This window comes from Crinia signifera, chromosome 19, assembly GCF_055691185.1.
Source record: "Crinia signifera chromosome 19, ASM5569118v1, whole genome shotgun sequence".
Classification (NCBI taxonomy): Eukaryota; Metazoa; Chordata; class Amphibia; order Anura; family Myobatrachidae; genus Crinia; species Crinia signifera.
Window position 1 is genome coordinate 112,730,134 of NC_139226.1, and position 17,461 is coordinate 112,747,594.

At 47.6% G+C, this 17,461-nt stretch overlaps 1 protein-coding gene and 1 long non-coding RNA gene across 6 annotated transcripts in view; one reads left to right on the forward strand and one right to left on the reverse strand.

Moving 5' to 3' along the window:
- Positions 1-12,006, reverse strand: part of LOC146042903 (uncharacterized) — a 29,568-nt gene extending 17,562 nt beyond the window's left edge. For 2 of the 3 annotated variants that reach the window (XR_014464052.1, XR_014464054.1), the window contains exons 1-2: positions 11,865-12,006; positions 10,091-10,287 (exon numbers count right to left, since the gene is read on the reverse strand). This is a non-coding gene — a long non-coding RNA (uncharacterized LOC146042903). The other variant, XR_014464053.1, reaches the window with a different exon arrangement.
- The window catches only part of LOC146042901 (uncharacterized), a 119,013-nt gene that overhangs the window by 11,515 nt on the left and 90,037 nt on the right, over positions 1-17,461 (forward strand). For all 3 annotated transcript variants that reach the window (XM_083163185.1, XM_083163187.1, XM_083163186.1), the window contains exons 4-10: positions 495-677; positions 2,605-2,722; positions 3,297-3,389; positions 4,456-4,576; positions 7,460-7,622; positions 9,840-10,028; positions 13,888-14,086. In XM_083163185.1, the coding sequence (XP_083019311.1) occupies positions 495-677; positions 2,605-2,722; positions 3,297-3,389; positions 4,456-4,576; positions 7,460-7,622; positions 9,840-10,028; positions 13,888-14,086 (1,066 nt within the window). The remainder of the gene's footprint in view (positions 1-494; positions 678-2,604; positions 2,723-3,296; positions 3,390-4,455; positions 4,577-7,459; positions 7,623-9,839; positions 10,029-13,887; positions 14,087-17,461) is intronic.

The window sequence follows — 17,461 nt, forward strand, 5'->3', positions numbered from 1 at the left end:
TGGCTCAGACTAACATACTAATCTAATCATAGAGATCTATGGCAGGGAGTTTGAACATTTTCATTTCTCTTTAGTTTCTTGCTCTATAGGAAGGCTTAAATACAATAAAATAATTAAATACATTTACTGTATGAGGCTATTAGTTTTTATGTACTGTGACAAGAATCACAAACACAGGGATTCACATCAAAAAACTTTGTTGTTTATTTTGAACAGCAGATTACACCATCTCAGGTTAATCCATATGTAATCATTATTACAGGCAGTAGCATACAGGCAACCTCAGCATCCCAGGCGCTGCTGATTACACACCTGGGAAAACCTGGTCTGGATCCTATACATTACTTTGTGGGGAGATGCTGTCTCTGCCACAGTACATATAAATATGAATGTGAGAATCTCACTTATACCATGAATACATTGACAATGGGACATAGAATATAATGCTTAGACATACTGTATTCCTGTAGTAGTACATGTTCTATTTTCTGCAGGTCTGTGCTCTCCCAGAACATTACCAAGGTTACGACAAGTTTCTAGGAATTTGCATTTGTCAGACAGAGGAACTTGATAGCATCTGCAACGCTGAGTGTAGGAGAAAGGAAAAGTTCTCACTACAAGTAATCTGTTTAGACGATACTCCTCAGCTTATGGCTACTGATTCAGCTGGAGAAAAGGTACTTTCTATTAATGAGGACTAAGCAAGCAATATGTAATGTATTCAGCATGTTTATCTACTATAATGTAGTCCCATATGTGTAAATATTTCTAAGTGATTGTATTGCTATTAAGAAGATTAGTGCTCCCCAATAGTTGGCTTCTCACCCCAGTCGTCTTCCTCTTGAACAAGCATTAGTCAAAATCAATGTAAGCTGCTGGTGCCAGGATTGGACTAAGCTTTGTGGGGACCTATGGACAAAATCTGGGGGCGATGGGACAACTGAATTTTTGGTACCCTCACATTGTGCATACCCACCCTCCCCCAATATTGCCACATTACATCCTAGACCAGTGCCGGATTTGAGTGCCAGGACACCCTAGGCACCATATCCTTGACATCCCCAGACCTATTTTAAAATAAGGAGAAAGAGAGATAGGGAGAGAGAGAGAGGGAGAGGCTGAGGGAGAGAGACAAGGGGAGAGAAAAGAGCTGAAAGAGAGAGAATGGGATCTTAGCGAGAGAGTACAGAGAGAGCGCATAGAGGGGGTGATTCACGTTGGCTCAGCCAATTGCAAATTCGGTCCTTGGACCGATTGTGCGGCTCTGCGCATGCGTATGGGAAATGTCCAGGGCCCCTGTGTGATCAAACAGAGGGGGGCAGCCAGTGGGCAGACAGGGGGCTGGTGCATGGGGATGCCCAGAAAAAATGTAGGTGTGCCCAGAAAAAATGCTGCGCATCCCCATGCCAACGCAGGTGCGTCAAAGCATGCACGTCAAAGCATGCACGGGGCGGGTGCCTGATGTCACAGTACGTCAGCACCCACCCTGTTCTCTGACATTTCCAAAGCAAAAAAAGACCGTCCAGACCCAGTGCAAGGGAGCACAGAGAGAGGGGGCACAGAGAGGGGACACAGAGAGAGGGGACACAGAGAGAGGGGACACAGAGAGAGAGGACACAGTGCAAAGGAGCACAGAGAAAGGGGGCACAGAGAGAGGGGACCCAGTGCAAGGGAGCACAGAGAAATTGAGCACAGAGAGAGGGGGCGCAGAGAGAGGGGGTGCAGAGAGAGGGGGCACAGAGAGAGGGGACACAGAGAGAGGGGACGCAGAGAGAGAAGACACAGAGAGAGGGCGCAGAGAGAGGGGGCATAGAGAGAGAGGGCACAGTGCAAGGGAGCACAGAGAAAGGGGGCACAGAGAGAGGGGACACAGAGAGAGGGGACCCAGTGCAAGGGAACACAGAGAGAGGGGGCACAGAGAGAGGGGGCGCAGAGAGAGGGGACACAGAGAGAGGGGGCACAGAGAGAGGGGACACAGAGAGAGGGGACACAGAGAGAGGGGACCCAGTGCAAGGGAGCACAGAGAGAGGGGGCGCAGAGAGAGGGGGCACAGAGTGAGGGAGCACAGAGAGAGGGGGCGCAGAGACAAAGTAAGGTCAGAGAGAGAGAGAGAGAGCTCCCTCACCTTCAATTCACTGCACCCTCCCCCACGATTTACGGTCCCCCTCACAATCCCCCCCTCTCACGATTCGAGGTTTCCCCATGCCCCCCACTATTCGTGTTGACCCCCCACACCTATAATTTATGGCTCCCCCATGACCCCCCCTCCGGTGAAAGATGGTCAAATTACCCTGTGGGGGCCCTAGGACATCCAGCCCTGGGGTCCTTTCACTATCATATGCTGCCTTTTATTAGAACTCATAATGTGTAAATTCACAATTGTGGTGAACCCAGTTCACCTTATGCAATGCAGTAACCCCAGGTCACATGTGACAGACCCTCAGTGAGCAGGACCACTGACAGGACCACAGACAGCAGAAGTGGTCCAGGGGTATCCCCTGACAGCGAGCAGGTACCAAGGGGGAGAGAGGATGGCGGGTGCCATGGGGTAACCTGAAAGTTTCCACAGTGCAACACAACATACATTACAGTCTTGCCTTTCAGGTGCCTATAAGAAGGGAGGACACAGATGGGGTTATTACTTTTGACAATCCGTTGGAGAAATTGTCTTGTTCCTCCAAGCCTAGCGGTGTTTTCTCAGTGTATGTAGTCAAATCCACAGGTAAGCATTTTCACCTTTAATTAACTACCCATTAATGTAACTACAGCAAAAACATGGGCTGCATATTGGCATTAAATATAAAATACAAGTTAATAAATTACATGAATGAGGTAAGTTTTCCCTTAACCATATCACCCAACTATCCTGATTTTTTTGTTAGCACAGCGTCTATTCACTGGTACAGAGGGACAAGGGGCATGCCAAGAGCACTGGCCATGCTCCCTCAGTGTTGAAAACTGCACAATCACAGATTCATCCTTCCTAGGCAAGGCAGCCAATATCTATAATTGTGTGTCTACACTCTACACCTCCTTCAGTGCTGCTAGTAAGACTCTGTCCATGCCTGCAGGGGTTAAAGTACAGTCCCTCTACCCATGGGACACAATGTTGCACACAGCATTCACCCCATCCAATAATAATGGTACATGTGTGGTATTGACTGATAAAGTGACATCACATGGTTTTTATATACAGTATACTGTATATATAAAATGCTTCTAGAACTGTGCACTCACAATAAATAAGTGGGAAACTTTAGATTTATAGTATAATAACGATTCTGATTTCCTTACAGAACAAGGATTTTGGGGTGTTTACAATAGTGACCCAACAGAAATAAAACACCTGTTGAGCAGGAACGCCAATTTATCACTTTCTAATGTCTCAGGTAAGAATTATGCTTGGCCATTAGAACAGCTATATACCATTCTGACCATAGATTGTAATAGAATGGAACTACTTGAAAAACTGTATGGAAGGGCTACCATGGCTGTTGTGATCAGGGCTGGCATCATTTTCAGCTGATGTTGTATAATTTTGTGTCTCCAAACAAGGCAGTTGGCTTGTTGTATTGTTATTTGTGGCACTGCACTCACTGGCGTGGTATCTATAATGGATGCAGGGTGTGCGGTCCGAGTTACAGCCATTGAATATTCTTACCTTCTTAGACCAGTGTAGAAATCACTGGGAACAAGAAGGCAGGTATATGGCTCTGACACAGTGCAAGAGTTTTCACAGCACAGTGCCGGAACGAGTTATGGTCCCCCAGAGAGAGTGCACATCCTCCCTCTGGTAAAGTGGGCCGAGAGTCGGGATTCCGACAGGTACTATACCAACATCGCAATCTGCTGTCGGGACTCCAACAGGGGGGTCAAGCGTATCGAGGCCTCTTTCAGGCTTGCTGCGCTCGCCACACTACAGGCTTAGGTTCTATTGGGGGGAGACAGATTAAGGTTTGAGTTGACCCCAGACAACTAACTTGTAAGATCCGTACATGAAGCCTTTAGATGGTGTCCAGTTTCACAGTCAGTGCAGTAATCTCCCTTCTGATTGGGTTGGTACACAGGGAGGTCCTAAGTAGAGATGTGTGGCTACCAATAGCTGTGGCCTGACTAGCAGCTCTGTGATAGCTGGGCTGTTATTTACCTGCCCCCACAGCTGTAGAATGACTTACTGTTGAGTGTGTTATCGATGCCCCTTGAAGACTGGCAGCAAGACTGCCACTATCTCCTGGAAGATGCCTCCTCTTGTTTCAGCTGTCCGGCCATCTTCCTGCAGATATGTGGCTCACATCAGAGGTGACAGGTGTGCTTGTGTGTGTGTGCTCATTTGTGTGTGCTCGTGTGTGTGTGTGTGCGTGCGTTTTTGTTTTGTGGCTAAGAAATATCATTTTCTCTATATACAGTATGTTATTTTAAATGACATTATCTACACAGTAAGTATTTTTTCCACAGGAGAGGATATACCATACAGGTCCGATAAGATCGGTGGCATCCTGAACCCTACCGCATGTATACATGTTAATGACTTCATCCTGTTTATAGTCTCCCAGAATAACTATCCCGTGTATGATGTGTAAGTACTGTTTGGTTTTACAAAAAAAAAAAAATTACAAATCTTTCATATTGTAAACCCATTGCCCATTGCTTCTTAATGCCATAACATTTATTAATAACTAATATTAAATGCTCTCATTTGCCTTCACTAAAGTTAAATCACTGGCACTGATGTCCATTGTGTACTGCACTAGTTGGCTAAAGGCCTCTATCTGTACATGTAGGTCACTGGCAGGGCCGGTGCAAGGCACCAGAGCGCCCCAGGCGAGTCGGGGTGGGGGCGCCCCGGTGCCGGGGGGGGGGTACCTGTCCTGCGGCGCTGTGTATTTAAATCTGGCGGCGGAGGCAGCGGGGGTCCCTGCAGTCCATTAGAAATCACGAGCGCTATCCGCCGGGCTATGCGGAAGCGCTTCTAGTGTGAAAACACTGGCAGCACGCTGATTGGCTGAGATCAGCGTGCGCCGTGCTGCCAGAGTTTTCACACTAGAAGCGCTTCCGCATAGCCCGGCGGATAGCGCTCGTGATTTTTAATGGACTGCAGGGACCCCCGCTGCCTCCGCCGCCAGATTTAAATACACAGCGCCGTAGGACAGGTAACCGGGTGGCACAAAATGCCGCCCTCCAGTGGCCGGCGCCCTAGGCAAATGCCTAGATTTGCCTAGTGGTGGCGCCGGCCCTGGTCACTGGGTACATACTGTATGACATGGGAAGGTTTTCCTTCTTACAGGCTTTGTTAGTTTAATCAGTGCATACTGTAGGAGGACTTACTGGTTGAATGAGGAGTGCAAATGGAAAGGTCACAGAAATCAATAACTCAGATCCCCATCATGCCCTTACTCTACATGAGATTTATAAGTCAGTCCCTCAACATGACCCTTTATTTTCCTCAGAGCCCCATCATGCCCATTCATATGCCAACTGCTGTACGTGCACCTTTTATGTCAGAGCCCTATAATACCTTTTGTATGCTTCAAAGACCCTCATGCCCCCTTATATGGATTTAGAGCCCCCTCATGCCCTCTTATATGTCTCAGAAGTCCCACATGAACTTATATGCAAGGCCAGATTTAACTCATTCCCCTTTGGTTCATTCATCTGTATCCTGCACTACACACTGTACTACATCATTTAGCTCTCCATATTCTGTATATACACTGCAGTACATCCTCAACCATCCTTAGTCATTACTACATCCCCACTACAAGACCCCATCTAAAGACTTACATCACTGATCCTCTATACCCCACACTACATCGCTGACCCTCTATACCCTGCACTACATCACTGACCCTCTATACCAGTGGTTCTCAACCTCGGTCCTCAGGACCCCCCAACAGTGCACGTTTCCAAGGTTACCCAGCAGGTGCACAGATGCACTTATTATTCACTGACACATTTTAAAAGATCACAGGTGGGGCTAGTTATTTTACCTGTGATTCTGTGCGGAGATCTGGAAAACGTGCACTGTTGGGGGGTCCTGAGGACCGAGGTTGAGAACCACTTCTCTATACCCTACACTACATCACTGACCCCTCTGTACCCTACACTACATCACTGACCCCTCTATACCCTACACTACATCTCTGACCCCTCTATATCCTACACTACATCTCTGACCCCTCTATACCCTACACTACATCATTGACCCCGCTATACCCTACATCTCTGACCCCCCCCATACCCTACACTACATCACTGACCCTTCTATACCCTACACTACATCACTGACCCCTCTATACCTCACACAACATCACTGACCCCTCTATACCCCACACAACTTCACTGATCCTCTATACCCCGCTCTACATCGGTGACCCCTCTATACCCTACACTACATCACTGACCCCTCTATACCCTACACTACATCACTGATCCCTCTATACCCTACACTACATCACTGATCCCTCTATACCCTACACTACATCACTGATCCCTCTATACCCTACACTACATCACTGACCCCTCTATACCCTACACTACATCACTGATCCCTCTATACCCTACACTACATCTCTGACCCCTCTATACCCTACACTACATCTCTGACCCCTCTATATCCTACACTACATCTCTGACCCCTCTATACCCTACACTACATCATTGACCCCGCTATACCCTACATCTCTGACCCCCCCCCATACCCTACACTACATCACTGACCCCTCTATACCTCACACAACATCACTGACCCCTCTATATCCCACACAACTTCACTGATCCTCTATACCCCACACTACATCGGTGACCCCTCTATACCCTACACTACATCACTGACCCCTCTATACCCTTCACTACATCACTGACCCCTCTATACCCTACAATACATCACGACCCCTCTAAAGCCTACACTACATCGCTAACTCCTCTATTCCCCACACTTCATCATTGACCCCTTTATACCCCACACTACATCACCGACACCTCTATAGCCTGCACCACATCACTGACCCCTCTATAGCCTGCACTACATCACTGACCTCTCAATACTTTGTAATTCAACACTGACCGTCAATACCTGGCTGCAGATAGGTCTTCTGATATCTGGATTGTCATCCCAGTCAGTAGCCAATAGAGCTACTAATCACCATCATCAAATCATCATTAGCAACAATCTGACAATTTATTATAGCTATCTTTACATTTTATTGCCATTATATAAGCTAAATCATGGAGAGCTGCGCTTATTGTTACACTTATTGTTCTGTACACTGGAGGGTGCTTCATTCCTTACAATACACCCATTTCCTAATGAACACTGCATGATGACATCATCACTTACGGATTAGAATTGATGGCATTAATCTTATCTGGTTATTCAGATGTACACAGGAGTGGCTACACAGTTATTGCTATAGGTTGGTCAGGTGCTTTCTATTAATCTACATTGTTTGTTCATGTCCAGGAACAATTTGTACAACACCAACCCTGGATTTGACTGGGGGCCATTCCGGGCCCTAGCAGAGGAAGTATGGCTGTCCTCAAAGCCCCTGTTTTCATTTTTGTTCCAGTTTGAGGATCCAGGAGTCTATGTCCTGAGGCTAAGCAGTAACCATTATAAAAAGATGGTAAGTACTGCTCCTGTCCAATCCTAGCAAGCAGAGAAATGGCTGATCCAGGTGCTGAGTATCAAAGAGCTGCAGGCACCATGCTCAGGGAGTGGCACTAGCATCCAACTGGGGGGGTGGGGGAATATGTCCTTCCTCTGGGGAAATAACTAGTGACGCTTCATGGTACTGATATATAGTACTGATATACCATCAACAATAGCACTGGCCAAGGAAATATATTTACAGTATCCACATTACTAATGTAACAAACTAAAAGTAGTCAAAATTAAATAAAAAACACCAAAAACAAAAATTATAAGTAACACTTGTTGCAATGTATCATACTAATGGGGTTATACAGACCTGATCACAGTGGAGAGATTTAGCAGAGCCCTGCGATTAGGGGTGTGGTACAGGATTCCGACAGTCGGGATCCCGACAGTCATTATCCCGATGCTGGGATCCCGACTGGCTGGACTCAGACAGCGTGGCAAGTGCAACAAAGCCCCTCGGGGCCAAAGCTGACGTCACACACCTGCCACGCCTGCAGTTTTTCCTGACACTCGTCCGGTTACCACCCACAAACACCGGCTTCCTGTCAATCAACAGGAAGCCGACGATTATATAAATTGCTGGATTTTTTCACTGAATGGCATTGCGCATGTGCGCTACAATCCATATGCATGTGCACTAGATTGATGATCATCCGCCTTGGGAAATCGCAGGGCTGCGGTCAGGGCTGAATAGCCCCCTTTATCCTTATTGCGAATAGAATGCAATTAAAACCTTATGCAGCTGAGTGGAAAGTGTCTGTACCAGTAAACGGTAAATAAGATGTCTGATAGAAGCAGGGGAACATAAAGGTTAATCATAAATATTTCAGATCCCACGGTTGAAAAGAGGAAAGAGTTCAAGTTAACCTGAGGTCAGTGTTTCTCCAGATATGAAATGGTGATATAAATGGGAAAGTGTTGGTTCCAGCTGGGGAGAGTTATGTCAGCAATAATCAGTGCTCACATCCACGATGTTAGCAAATAACATCTAACCGTCCTTCTGCCAGTGGGATAGAGGAGTGATAAAGGCAGAGATTCTTCCTGTTCATATATGTCCAGATCAATGACCAAAGCAGAGTATCCAAGGATATATTCCAGAACTTAGACAAAGAGCTGGGCAATGCCATCTTTAGATAACATTACCAAATAGAAGCCTAAAGGGTGCTTACAATGTTAAATGCACCCCCACGCCACCCTCCCACTATAAACGTGAACCCGAAGCGCGGCGGTACGCGTCCTCAGACCTTTTCATACCCCGACTATCCACGTCGGTGTGGAGTTGAGAATAGAAAGTGTGGCGAGCGCAGCGAGCCACCAAGCCCGAAGCGTAGCGAGCCCCGCGAGGGGACGCGGATACCTTCACAGGTATCGGAGTCCCCTCGCGGCCTTCACAGGTATCCGCGTCCCCTCGCGGGGCTCGCTGCGCTCGCCACGCTTCGGGCTTTCTATTCTCAACTCCACGCCGACGTGGATAGAGGGGAAAATTGCGCGGGCTCGCTGCGCTCGCCACGCTTCGGGTTCACGTTTATAGTGGGGGGGTGCATTTAACATTGTAAGCACCCATTAGGGTGCTTATACAATGTTTAATCACATCGCATCGCATTGTATGGCATTGTATGCCATATACAATGTCATACAATTTAAAAATTGTATGGCATTGTACAATATAGCGCGATATTGCGTCGCATCACATACCATCGTATGCCTTATGGTATGCGATGGGCGCCGCCAAACTACACAAGTACCGGTGAAGATATATTGGTGCAGTTCTCAATGTTTTCACTTGAACGCTTTCAACTTGGCAATATATTCAGATAGAGCTACATGCACGACCAACCTGAAGAGCAAGGTACGACTAACAGGAGTGCGCAATAATGTGTACACACTGGACAATGTAAAGTCCCAATGCATCGGAATTGGGCACAGCATTAAAAGAAATCATCTAATGTGTACCCAGCTTTACTGTGACCCTTTTTTATACATGTTTAACTTCCATTTAACTTCAAACTCTACTGTAAACTAAACTGACCACACGGTGGCGATGCAGCATCATAATTCACAATTGATATCGCTTTTATCCATTCATGGTCAGAGAGCAGAGAGAACTTTTACAAACAATTGTAATGACTGTTTTAACGCTTTATCTTGTTCTCATTATCCCTCTTTGATATTTATTGTCTAGTACATTAGGGTAATGCTTGTTGGGGGCCAATGCTATCAAGATGGACCATTTTTCCCTACAACTCCCAGGCATGTCATCCGCAATGGAATTGCACAGATGCCTCCTCTACTTCTAAAGCCAGACTGGCCGGCTGTTGTTGGCATTATAACAGGACTAGCGTTGATCCTGATCACCTGCATTTTGTCACTGGTAATTAATTGATCATTTTAATTTTGTTTTCTTTATTAATAGCAGTTTCACATGCTTTTTACCTTGTGTTAAAGGAGCATTCCTTAGTACCTACTGTAGCTAATTATTCCAAATACTTATTTTTATGTTTTGGGGGATACATCTGAATCATCTGCCAGAAAGGAGTATTTCCATTGTTCTTGGATGCAAAATCAAGTTGCTATTGAGGCACACTTGTATCCCAATGCTGAGCGCACTAGTTGAATAGTACAGCTGGTACCTAGTAAAAAAAAAAAAAATCATGATGATTTGTTCAAGTACTGTAGCAGGAAAGAAAAAAAGAAAGTTTAAGAAACCTGTCAATCACAGTGCCGAAGGTCAGCAGTGAAAAGCCATCCCTGGCTTTCATCACATGATGGCCTAAGGCAGTGGTCTCCAACCTTTTTTGGGTCGGGAGCTACTCGCGACAAAATAAACCGCCCGAAGAGCTACTAAAATAAAAAATGTAAAAAAATCTGCATAATATAAAAAAAAAACACACTGCAATGCCCCAGACATAATATGGCACACACTGCAATGTCCAATATGTCACAAATATACCTCTCAACACTGTAGGTAGAGGAGAAGAGACATCTGCGCGTGCCGAAGGCACGCGCCAAAAATTAGAGGGTTCAGCTACTACCGTGGAACTCCTGCGAGGCTACATCCCCCATTTTTTCCGCTATGGGGGCATGGTCAGCTCTCTAAGAGCTGTAGCCACATGGGGTGCGGCCATGGAAAATGGGGGTGTGATACACATATGCCCTCAATAGAGCAGTGCCAGATACACATGACCCCAATAGTGCAGTCCGTGATACCCATTATAAATATGCCCCACACCGTGATGCTCCATTATACAAATGCCCCACACCGTGATGCTCATTATACATATGCCACACCGTGATGCCCATTATACATATGCCCCACACCGTGATGCTCCATTATACATATGCCACAATGTGAAGCTCCATTATACAAATGCCCCACAGCGTGATGCTCCATTATACATATGCCACACACACAATGCCCATTATACATATGCCCAACAACGTGATACTCCGTTATACAAATGCCCCACACCGTGATGCTCCATTATACATATGCCACACCGTGATGCTCCATTAATCATATGCCACACACCGTGATGCACCATTATACATATGCCACACCGTGATGCTCCATTAATCATATGCCACACACCGTGATGCTCCATTAATCATATACCACACACCGTGATGCACCATGATACATATGCCCCACACCGTGATGCTCCATTATACATATGCCACACAATGTGATGCTCATTAAACATATGCCACACAAATGATGCCCATTACACATATGCCCCACACCTTGATGCTCATTAATTAATAATCATCAAGGTATCTGGGGCATATGCCACACACATGATGCCCATTATACAAATGCCCCACAGCCAGCGTGAAGCTCATTATTAATGAGCATCAAGTGTGTGGCATCATGTGTGTGGCATATGCCCCACACACATTGATGATTATTAATTAATGAGTATCAAGGTGTGGGGCATATGTTTAATGGGCATTATTTGTGTGGCATATGTTTAATGACTCATTAAACATATGCCATACACATGATGCCCATTATACCTGCCAGGGCCTGACTGAGGGAACATGTCAGAGACTCAGCATCACGCTGTACCTACTTGTAGAACTCAAACAAGACCCCCTCAGTCACGTAGCGACAGCCAGGCCTGACACCGATCCCCGCCGCCGCCCAGTGGGAGACGTGACCGCGGGTAACCCGGGGACAAACAGTGCGCGGTGACAGGCAGGAACTCACTCAGGTCCGTGCGGCTGCGCTGCTGGGGAAACCTCTCCCTTCGCTCCCGTTCAGGGGCTGCTGCTGCGCCCGTGCCGCTTGATCGCTATAGAGGCGGTCGCGCTCACCCAGTCACCGCCATTACACGAGCGGCAGCGGGGAGTCCCCGAGCTACTCTAAATCACCCGGCGAGCTACCCGTCGCTCGCGAGCGACGGGTTGGCGAACGCTGGCCTAAGGCATGCACACAAGGATCCATCCACATGCGCAGATATTTAATCATTACTTGTGCAGTGTAAAGGTCTGAATCAGGCATGTAGTTGCAACCCACAAGCAGGAGCAGATTGGGAACGGAAAGTGGCCCTGAAAATTTTTGTAAAAGAGTCCTGACATGGGCAGCACCAGAGGTGTAATGTGCGATGTACAGTCGCCATGGCAGCATCACTGGATGGCAGAGTTACTGTACTGAAACAGAATGAATGGGCACAGTGCAGTGTAATGAGTACAGTGGGCAGTCTGCGGGTGGTGGGACCACATGCCGGTAAACAAAACAGGCATTGGATATATGTCAGCCCACCAGGAATCTTTCCGATGGGACATATGGCTTCCACAAGTCAGGCAGCTCTGTGCTATTATGCTGTCCCCAACCCAAAACACCCAAACACACAGAAAGATGAATCCGGCCAAGTTCTGTACCACTCGTAATTGAAAAGACATACACAAAGGTGCATAAATTGGCTTCTGTACATGCCCTCTATAAAATAACTCACCATTTGTGTCCCTGAACCGATGATAGGCATGTGTAACCTTTATGCACCGCCAAACTGGAATATCAGTTGTTAAACTAGGGGAGGTGGGGCAGGAAGGCATTGGTGTCAGCAGGCACTCCAATCAAGCACTGCCACGTCATCAGATGGCCACCAGGAATTAAAAGAGTATGAGTGGCAGTAATGAAATTTTGAACTGAACAAGCTCATGATGATGAGTACCGTTAATAAGCCTATGAGCAATAACCAGGAATAGTAATAAACTTTAACCAATATGCAAAAGCATTGTTAATGCCGTGAATAACACAATATGTGCGTTACCCATACTTGCCTACTTTTGAAAACTAGTTTCAGGGAGATTATAGTTGGTAATATAGATTTCCATAGTGCCCCATTGACTGTGCGTGTCATACTCCACCCAAAGGGCATGTCTAGTTCCATATATGGAGAAAAAAGATTGTGAACGTGGCACCTAGAAGTAGGTATGTGCTGCTACATCTGAGAGGAATCTTTTAAAATGACTTCTATCCAATTTTAGATGAGCCCAAAGCAGTAAGTAAGAGATACTATACTTGCTAAAGTGCTTGGAAATGGTGCTGATGATTCATTGTAAGCGTATCTATCTCTTATTCCTTTTTTTCCTCAAAAATGTAACAGTGTAATGTGGGCTAGGTGAAATGAGGGAGATTGGTAGACTAATCTAGGAGAGAGGCAGATTGCTGTTATTTCAGGGAGTCTCCTGCAGAATGCAGGAGGGTAGGCAACTATGGATTTACCGCAACAGTGAGACCCATCAACTTGTAGATTCTCTACTATTTGTACAGCACTTTTTATGTGCTCCCAACTTAGCATAAGCCCTTTACCATACATAAAAACATTACTGGTTAGTGGTAACTTGAATAATGGATTTCTTCTTATGGGTCCAAACATATCCTAGCCCAGGGGTAAACAACTTAGGCTGCTCCAATTACGGAGGAACTAAACATCCCAACATGACCTATAACAGTTTTAGCAACCAAACTGTGGCAGGGCATGCTGGGATGTGTAGTTTTACAGCAGCAGTAGTGCCACATATTGCCTATCCCTGTCCTAGCCCAATAATTATTGGTGCCACATTTAAGGGGTGATGTTCCACATGTCACAAAAGAATCAATAGGCTTTGACCTTAAAAGGTTTTTGAAATATTTATTTTCTTATAATGATTGTGCAACATACTGTAGTTGTAGTTGTTATCGTTGTGGTTGTTGTGTTGTTACTAATACTTGCCATGTGTTACAGGTTTGGTTCCGAGGCTTGGGCTGGGCGCCAAAGAGTGTTAGTTGGCCAAAGTTCCGAAACTTGCAGCTGAAATTTAACATGAGTAGTTACTCATCTAAAGGATCAACCGTAATGACCAGTAAGAAGCTTCATCCTAAAATGAGAATTAAAGGGCAGCTGGACAAAACTTGGAATGAGACTGATAGACGGAAATGTCAAAGTAAGTTGCTTTTTAAAGTAGTAGTAGTAGTAGTAGTAGTACGTTTATTTATAAGGTGCCACAAAGTGTCCGCAGCGCCGTACATAGCAAACAAAAAACAAATTACAAGGTAACGTACAGGGTGTGTTGAAAAATACAGTATAAATAGGGGTATAGCTGGTAGAACTAAAATCAGCATCAGTTCAGAAGTAGGTGTCAAAATTGTCGAGGAGACTGAAGATGAAGTAGAGGAAGGGAAGAACAGGACAGTAGCACAGGTGAGGTAAAGAGGTAGGGTGAGTACGTGAGGAAGGAGGGCCCTACTCATAAGAGTTAACATACTAAAAGGAGGTGGGTGGACGAACAAAAACAATAGGATAAGTAGGAACGGATGGGAACGAAGGCAGGATAGGAGGATCAAAAGAGGTTAGGAGGAGGGATAGGCTTGTCGAAAAAAGTGGGTTTTGAGGGAGCGCTTGAAGGAGGTAAGGGAATCAGAAAGCCTGATGGGTGGTGGGCGGTTGTTCCAGTGCAGGGGGGCAGCGCGAGAGAAGTCTTGGACATAGGAGTGGGAGGAGGTGATTAGGTGAGAGGACAGTCGGCGGTCAGCAATGGAGCAAAGAGGACGGGAGGGAGTGTGGATAGAGATCAGTGAAGAGAGGTAAGGAGCGGTGGAGGAGGAGAGAGCCTTGTAGGTGGTGGTGAGGAGTTTAAAGAGAACTCGGAAAGGAATGGGGAGCCAGTGACAGAGACAGACAGAGGGGGGAGGCGGAGGTAGAGCGGCGGGAGAGGAAGATGAGCCTAGCAGCAGCGTTAAGAATGGATTGGAGAGGTGCGAGGCGGGTTAGAGGTAGCCCAGAGAGAAGGATGTTGCAGTAGTCAAGGCGGGAGATGACAAGAGAGTGAATGAGAATTTTGGTTGCGTCAGTGGAGAGGAATGGTCTGATGCGTGAGATGTTGCGTAGGTGAAAGCGGCAAGACTGTGAGAGAGCACGAATGTGGGGGGTGAAAGAGAGGGAGGAGTCAATGATGACACCGAGGCAGCGCGTTTGGTCGGTGGAGGTGATCTCTGTTTCACCAATGCTGATGGAGATAGTGGGAGAAGAGGGGATGTTCGGGGGTTGGAAGATTAGAAGTTTAGTTTTAGCCATGTTTAGTTTCAGGAAGCGTTGGGTCATCCAGGCTGAGATGGCCGTGAGGCATTCGGAGACCTTGGACAGGAGTGATGGGGATAGGTCGGGGGAGGAGAGATAGATTAGGGTATCATCAGCATAAAGGTGGTAATGAAAACCATAGGAGCTGATGAGGGTGCCCAGAGAGGTGGTGTAGAGGGAGAAGAGGAGAGGGCCAAGGAGGGACCCTTGGGGAACACCGACTGGAGAGGAGAGGAGCTCGGAGAGACGGAGAAGGAGCGATCGGAGAGGTATGAGGTGAACCAGGAGAAGACCGTGCCAGTGATGCCAAAGGAGCAGAGGGTGTTGAGCAGGAGAGGGTGGTCAACAGTGTCAAAGGCAGCCGACAGATCAAGCTGGATGAGGATAGAGAAGAGGCCTTTGGATTTAGCCGATAGTATATCGTTAGCGACTTTGGTCAGGGCAGTTTCAGTGGAACATAATGGGCGGAACCCGGATTGGAGGGAGTCTAGAATGGAGTTTGCAGTAAGGTGGCTTAGGTGACGATTATAGGTCAGACGTTCTAGGAGCTTGGAGGCAAAAGGGAGGAGGGAGATGGGCCTGTAGTTGGATGGAGAGTTGGGGTCCAGATTAGTTTTTTTGAGAATTGGGGAGACAAGAGCGTGTTTGAAGGAGGAAGGGAAGATCACAGAGGATAGGGAAAGATTAAAGAGGTGAGCCAGGTGAGAGGAGACTGACGGACTGAGACGACGGATAATATTGGAGGGGATAGGATCGAGCGGGCAGGTGGAGGGAGAAGCGGATTGAAGAATAGAGTGGACTTCAGCGGCAGTGGTGGGGTAAAATGAGGACAGGGGTTGGAAGGAGGGGAGTGGAGATGTAGGAGGGGAGGCGGGAGAGGGTGAGGCCATGGCAGCAGTGATGGCAGTCCTGAGAGAGGAGATTTTGGTTGAAAAGAAGTAGGTAGCAAAATCAGCGGCTACGATGGAGGACGGAAGAGCTGGAGGAGGGGGGGGGGAAAGCAAGGAGTTGAAGGTGGTGAAGACCCTGCGGGGATTGGATGATTGGGAAAGGATAAGGGACTTAAAGTAGGATTCCTTGGCCAGAGCAAGGGCAGAGCCGAAGGAGGAAAGAATGAATTTGAAATGGAGATAATCCGCGAGGGGAGTGTGATTTCTTCCAGAAGCGCTCAGCAGTGCGAGAGCACTTTTTAAGAAATCGGGTGATAGGCGAGTGCCACGGTTGGGGGTTGGAGCATCGAAGGGGGATAGAGGAGGGAGGGCAGGCAGAGTCCAATGCCGAAGATAGGGTGTCATTATAGAGGGAGGCGGCGAGGTTCGGGCAGGACATGACGGCGATTGGGGCGAGAAGAGGACACAGCGTGTTTGAGAAGGCAGCAAGATCAAGTGTGTTGACGTTATGCCGTGAGACAATGCGCTTGGGAGGGGGGGTGGGAGAGGGGGAAGCAGTGAGGGAGAAGGAGATGAGGTGATGGTCAGAAAGAGGAAAAGCCAAGATAGTGTAGTCAGTAAGGGAACAAGAGCGAGAGAAGACGAGATCGAGGGAGTGTCCTTGGATGTGGGTGGGAGAGGTCCATACACACTGGCCGATTTTGCCCAGTGTGTACGGACAGTGATGATGTGAACATCACTGGCCTGAAAATTGCTCAGTCATTTTTGCCCTCCTGATAATGTTTTACAGGAGGTGGATGACGTTCCATAGCAGTTCGCTACTGAAAGCCTTCCACCCCATCACTCATCTACTGGTAATACCAGCAGATGAGCGGCGGTGGCCGGCGTTGATGCGGTACAGATGGGGCAGGTCCCATCTTGGCAGGGGATGGCGCTGGCGTCGCCAGCCGCCATCCCCGGCCAGCGCCATGGCGATGGTGAGAAGGGGACGCGCGCGCACGAGAGGCGTGCGCGTCCCCTTCCGACGGCGCTTCCATCCGTTCCCCCGGGTCCCCGCCGCCTGCCCGCATCCCCCCCTAACCCCCCCTAACCCTGTCCGTCTCCCTGAGGCGGAGACGGACAGGGTTTCCGTTGCGCTGGCGACGGAGACTGAGACGCGCGTGCGCGTGAGACGCACGTGCGTCTCAGTGTATTCGCTGGCGCGGCTGCTGGCGGGTCGCCAGCGCAGACGTTCTGGCGATCCGCCAGCCAGGATGGGACCTGCCCCATCTGTAGCTCATCAGCGCTCATCGCTGCCCTGTACACACTGGGCGGCTTTTGTGCTGAAAGCGGTTCAACAACAAAACTGAGCC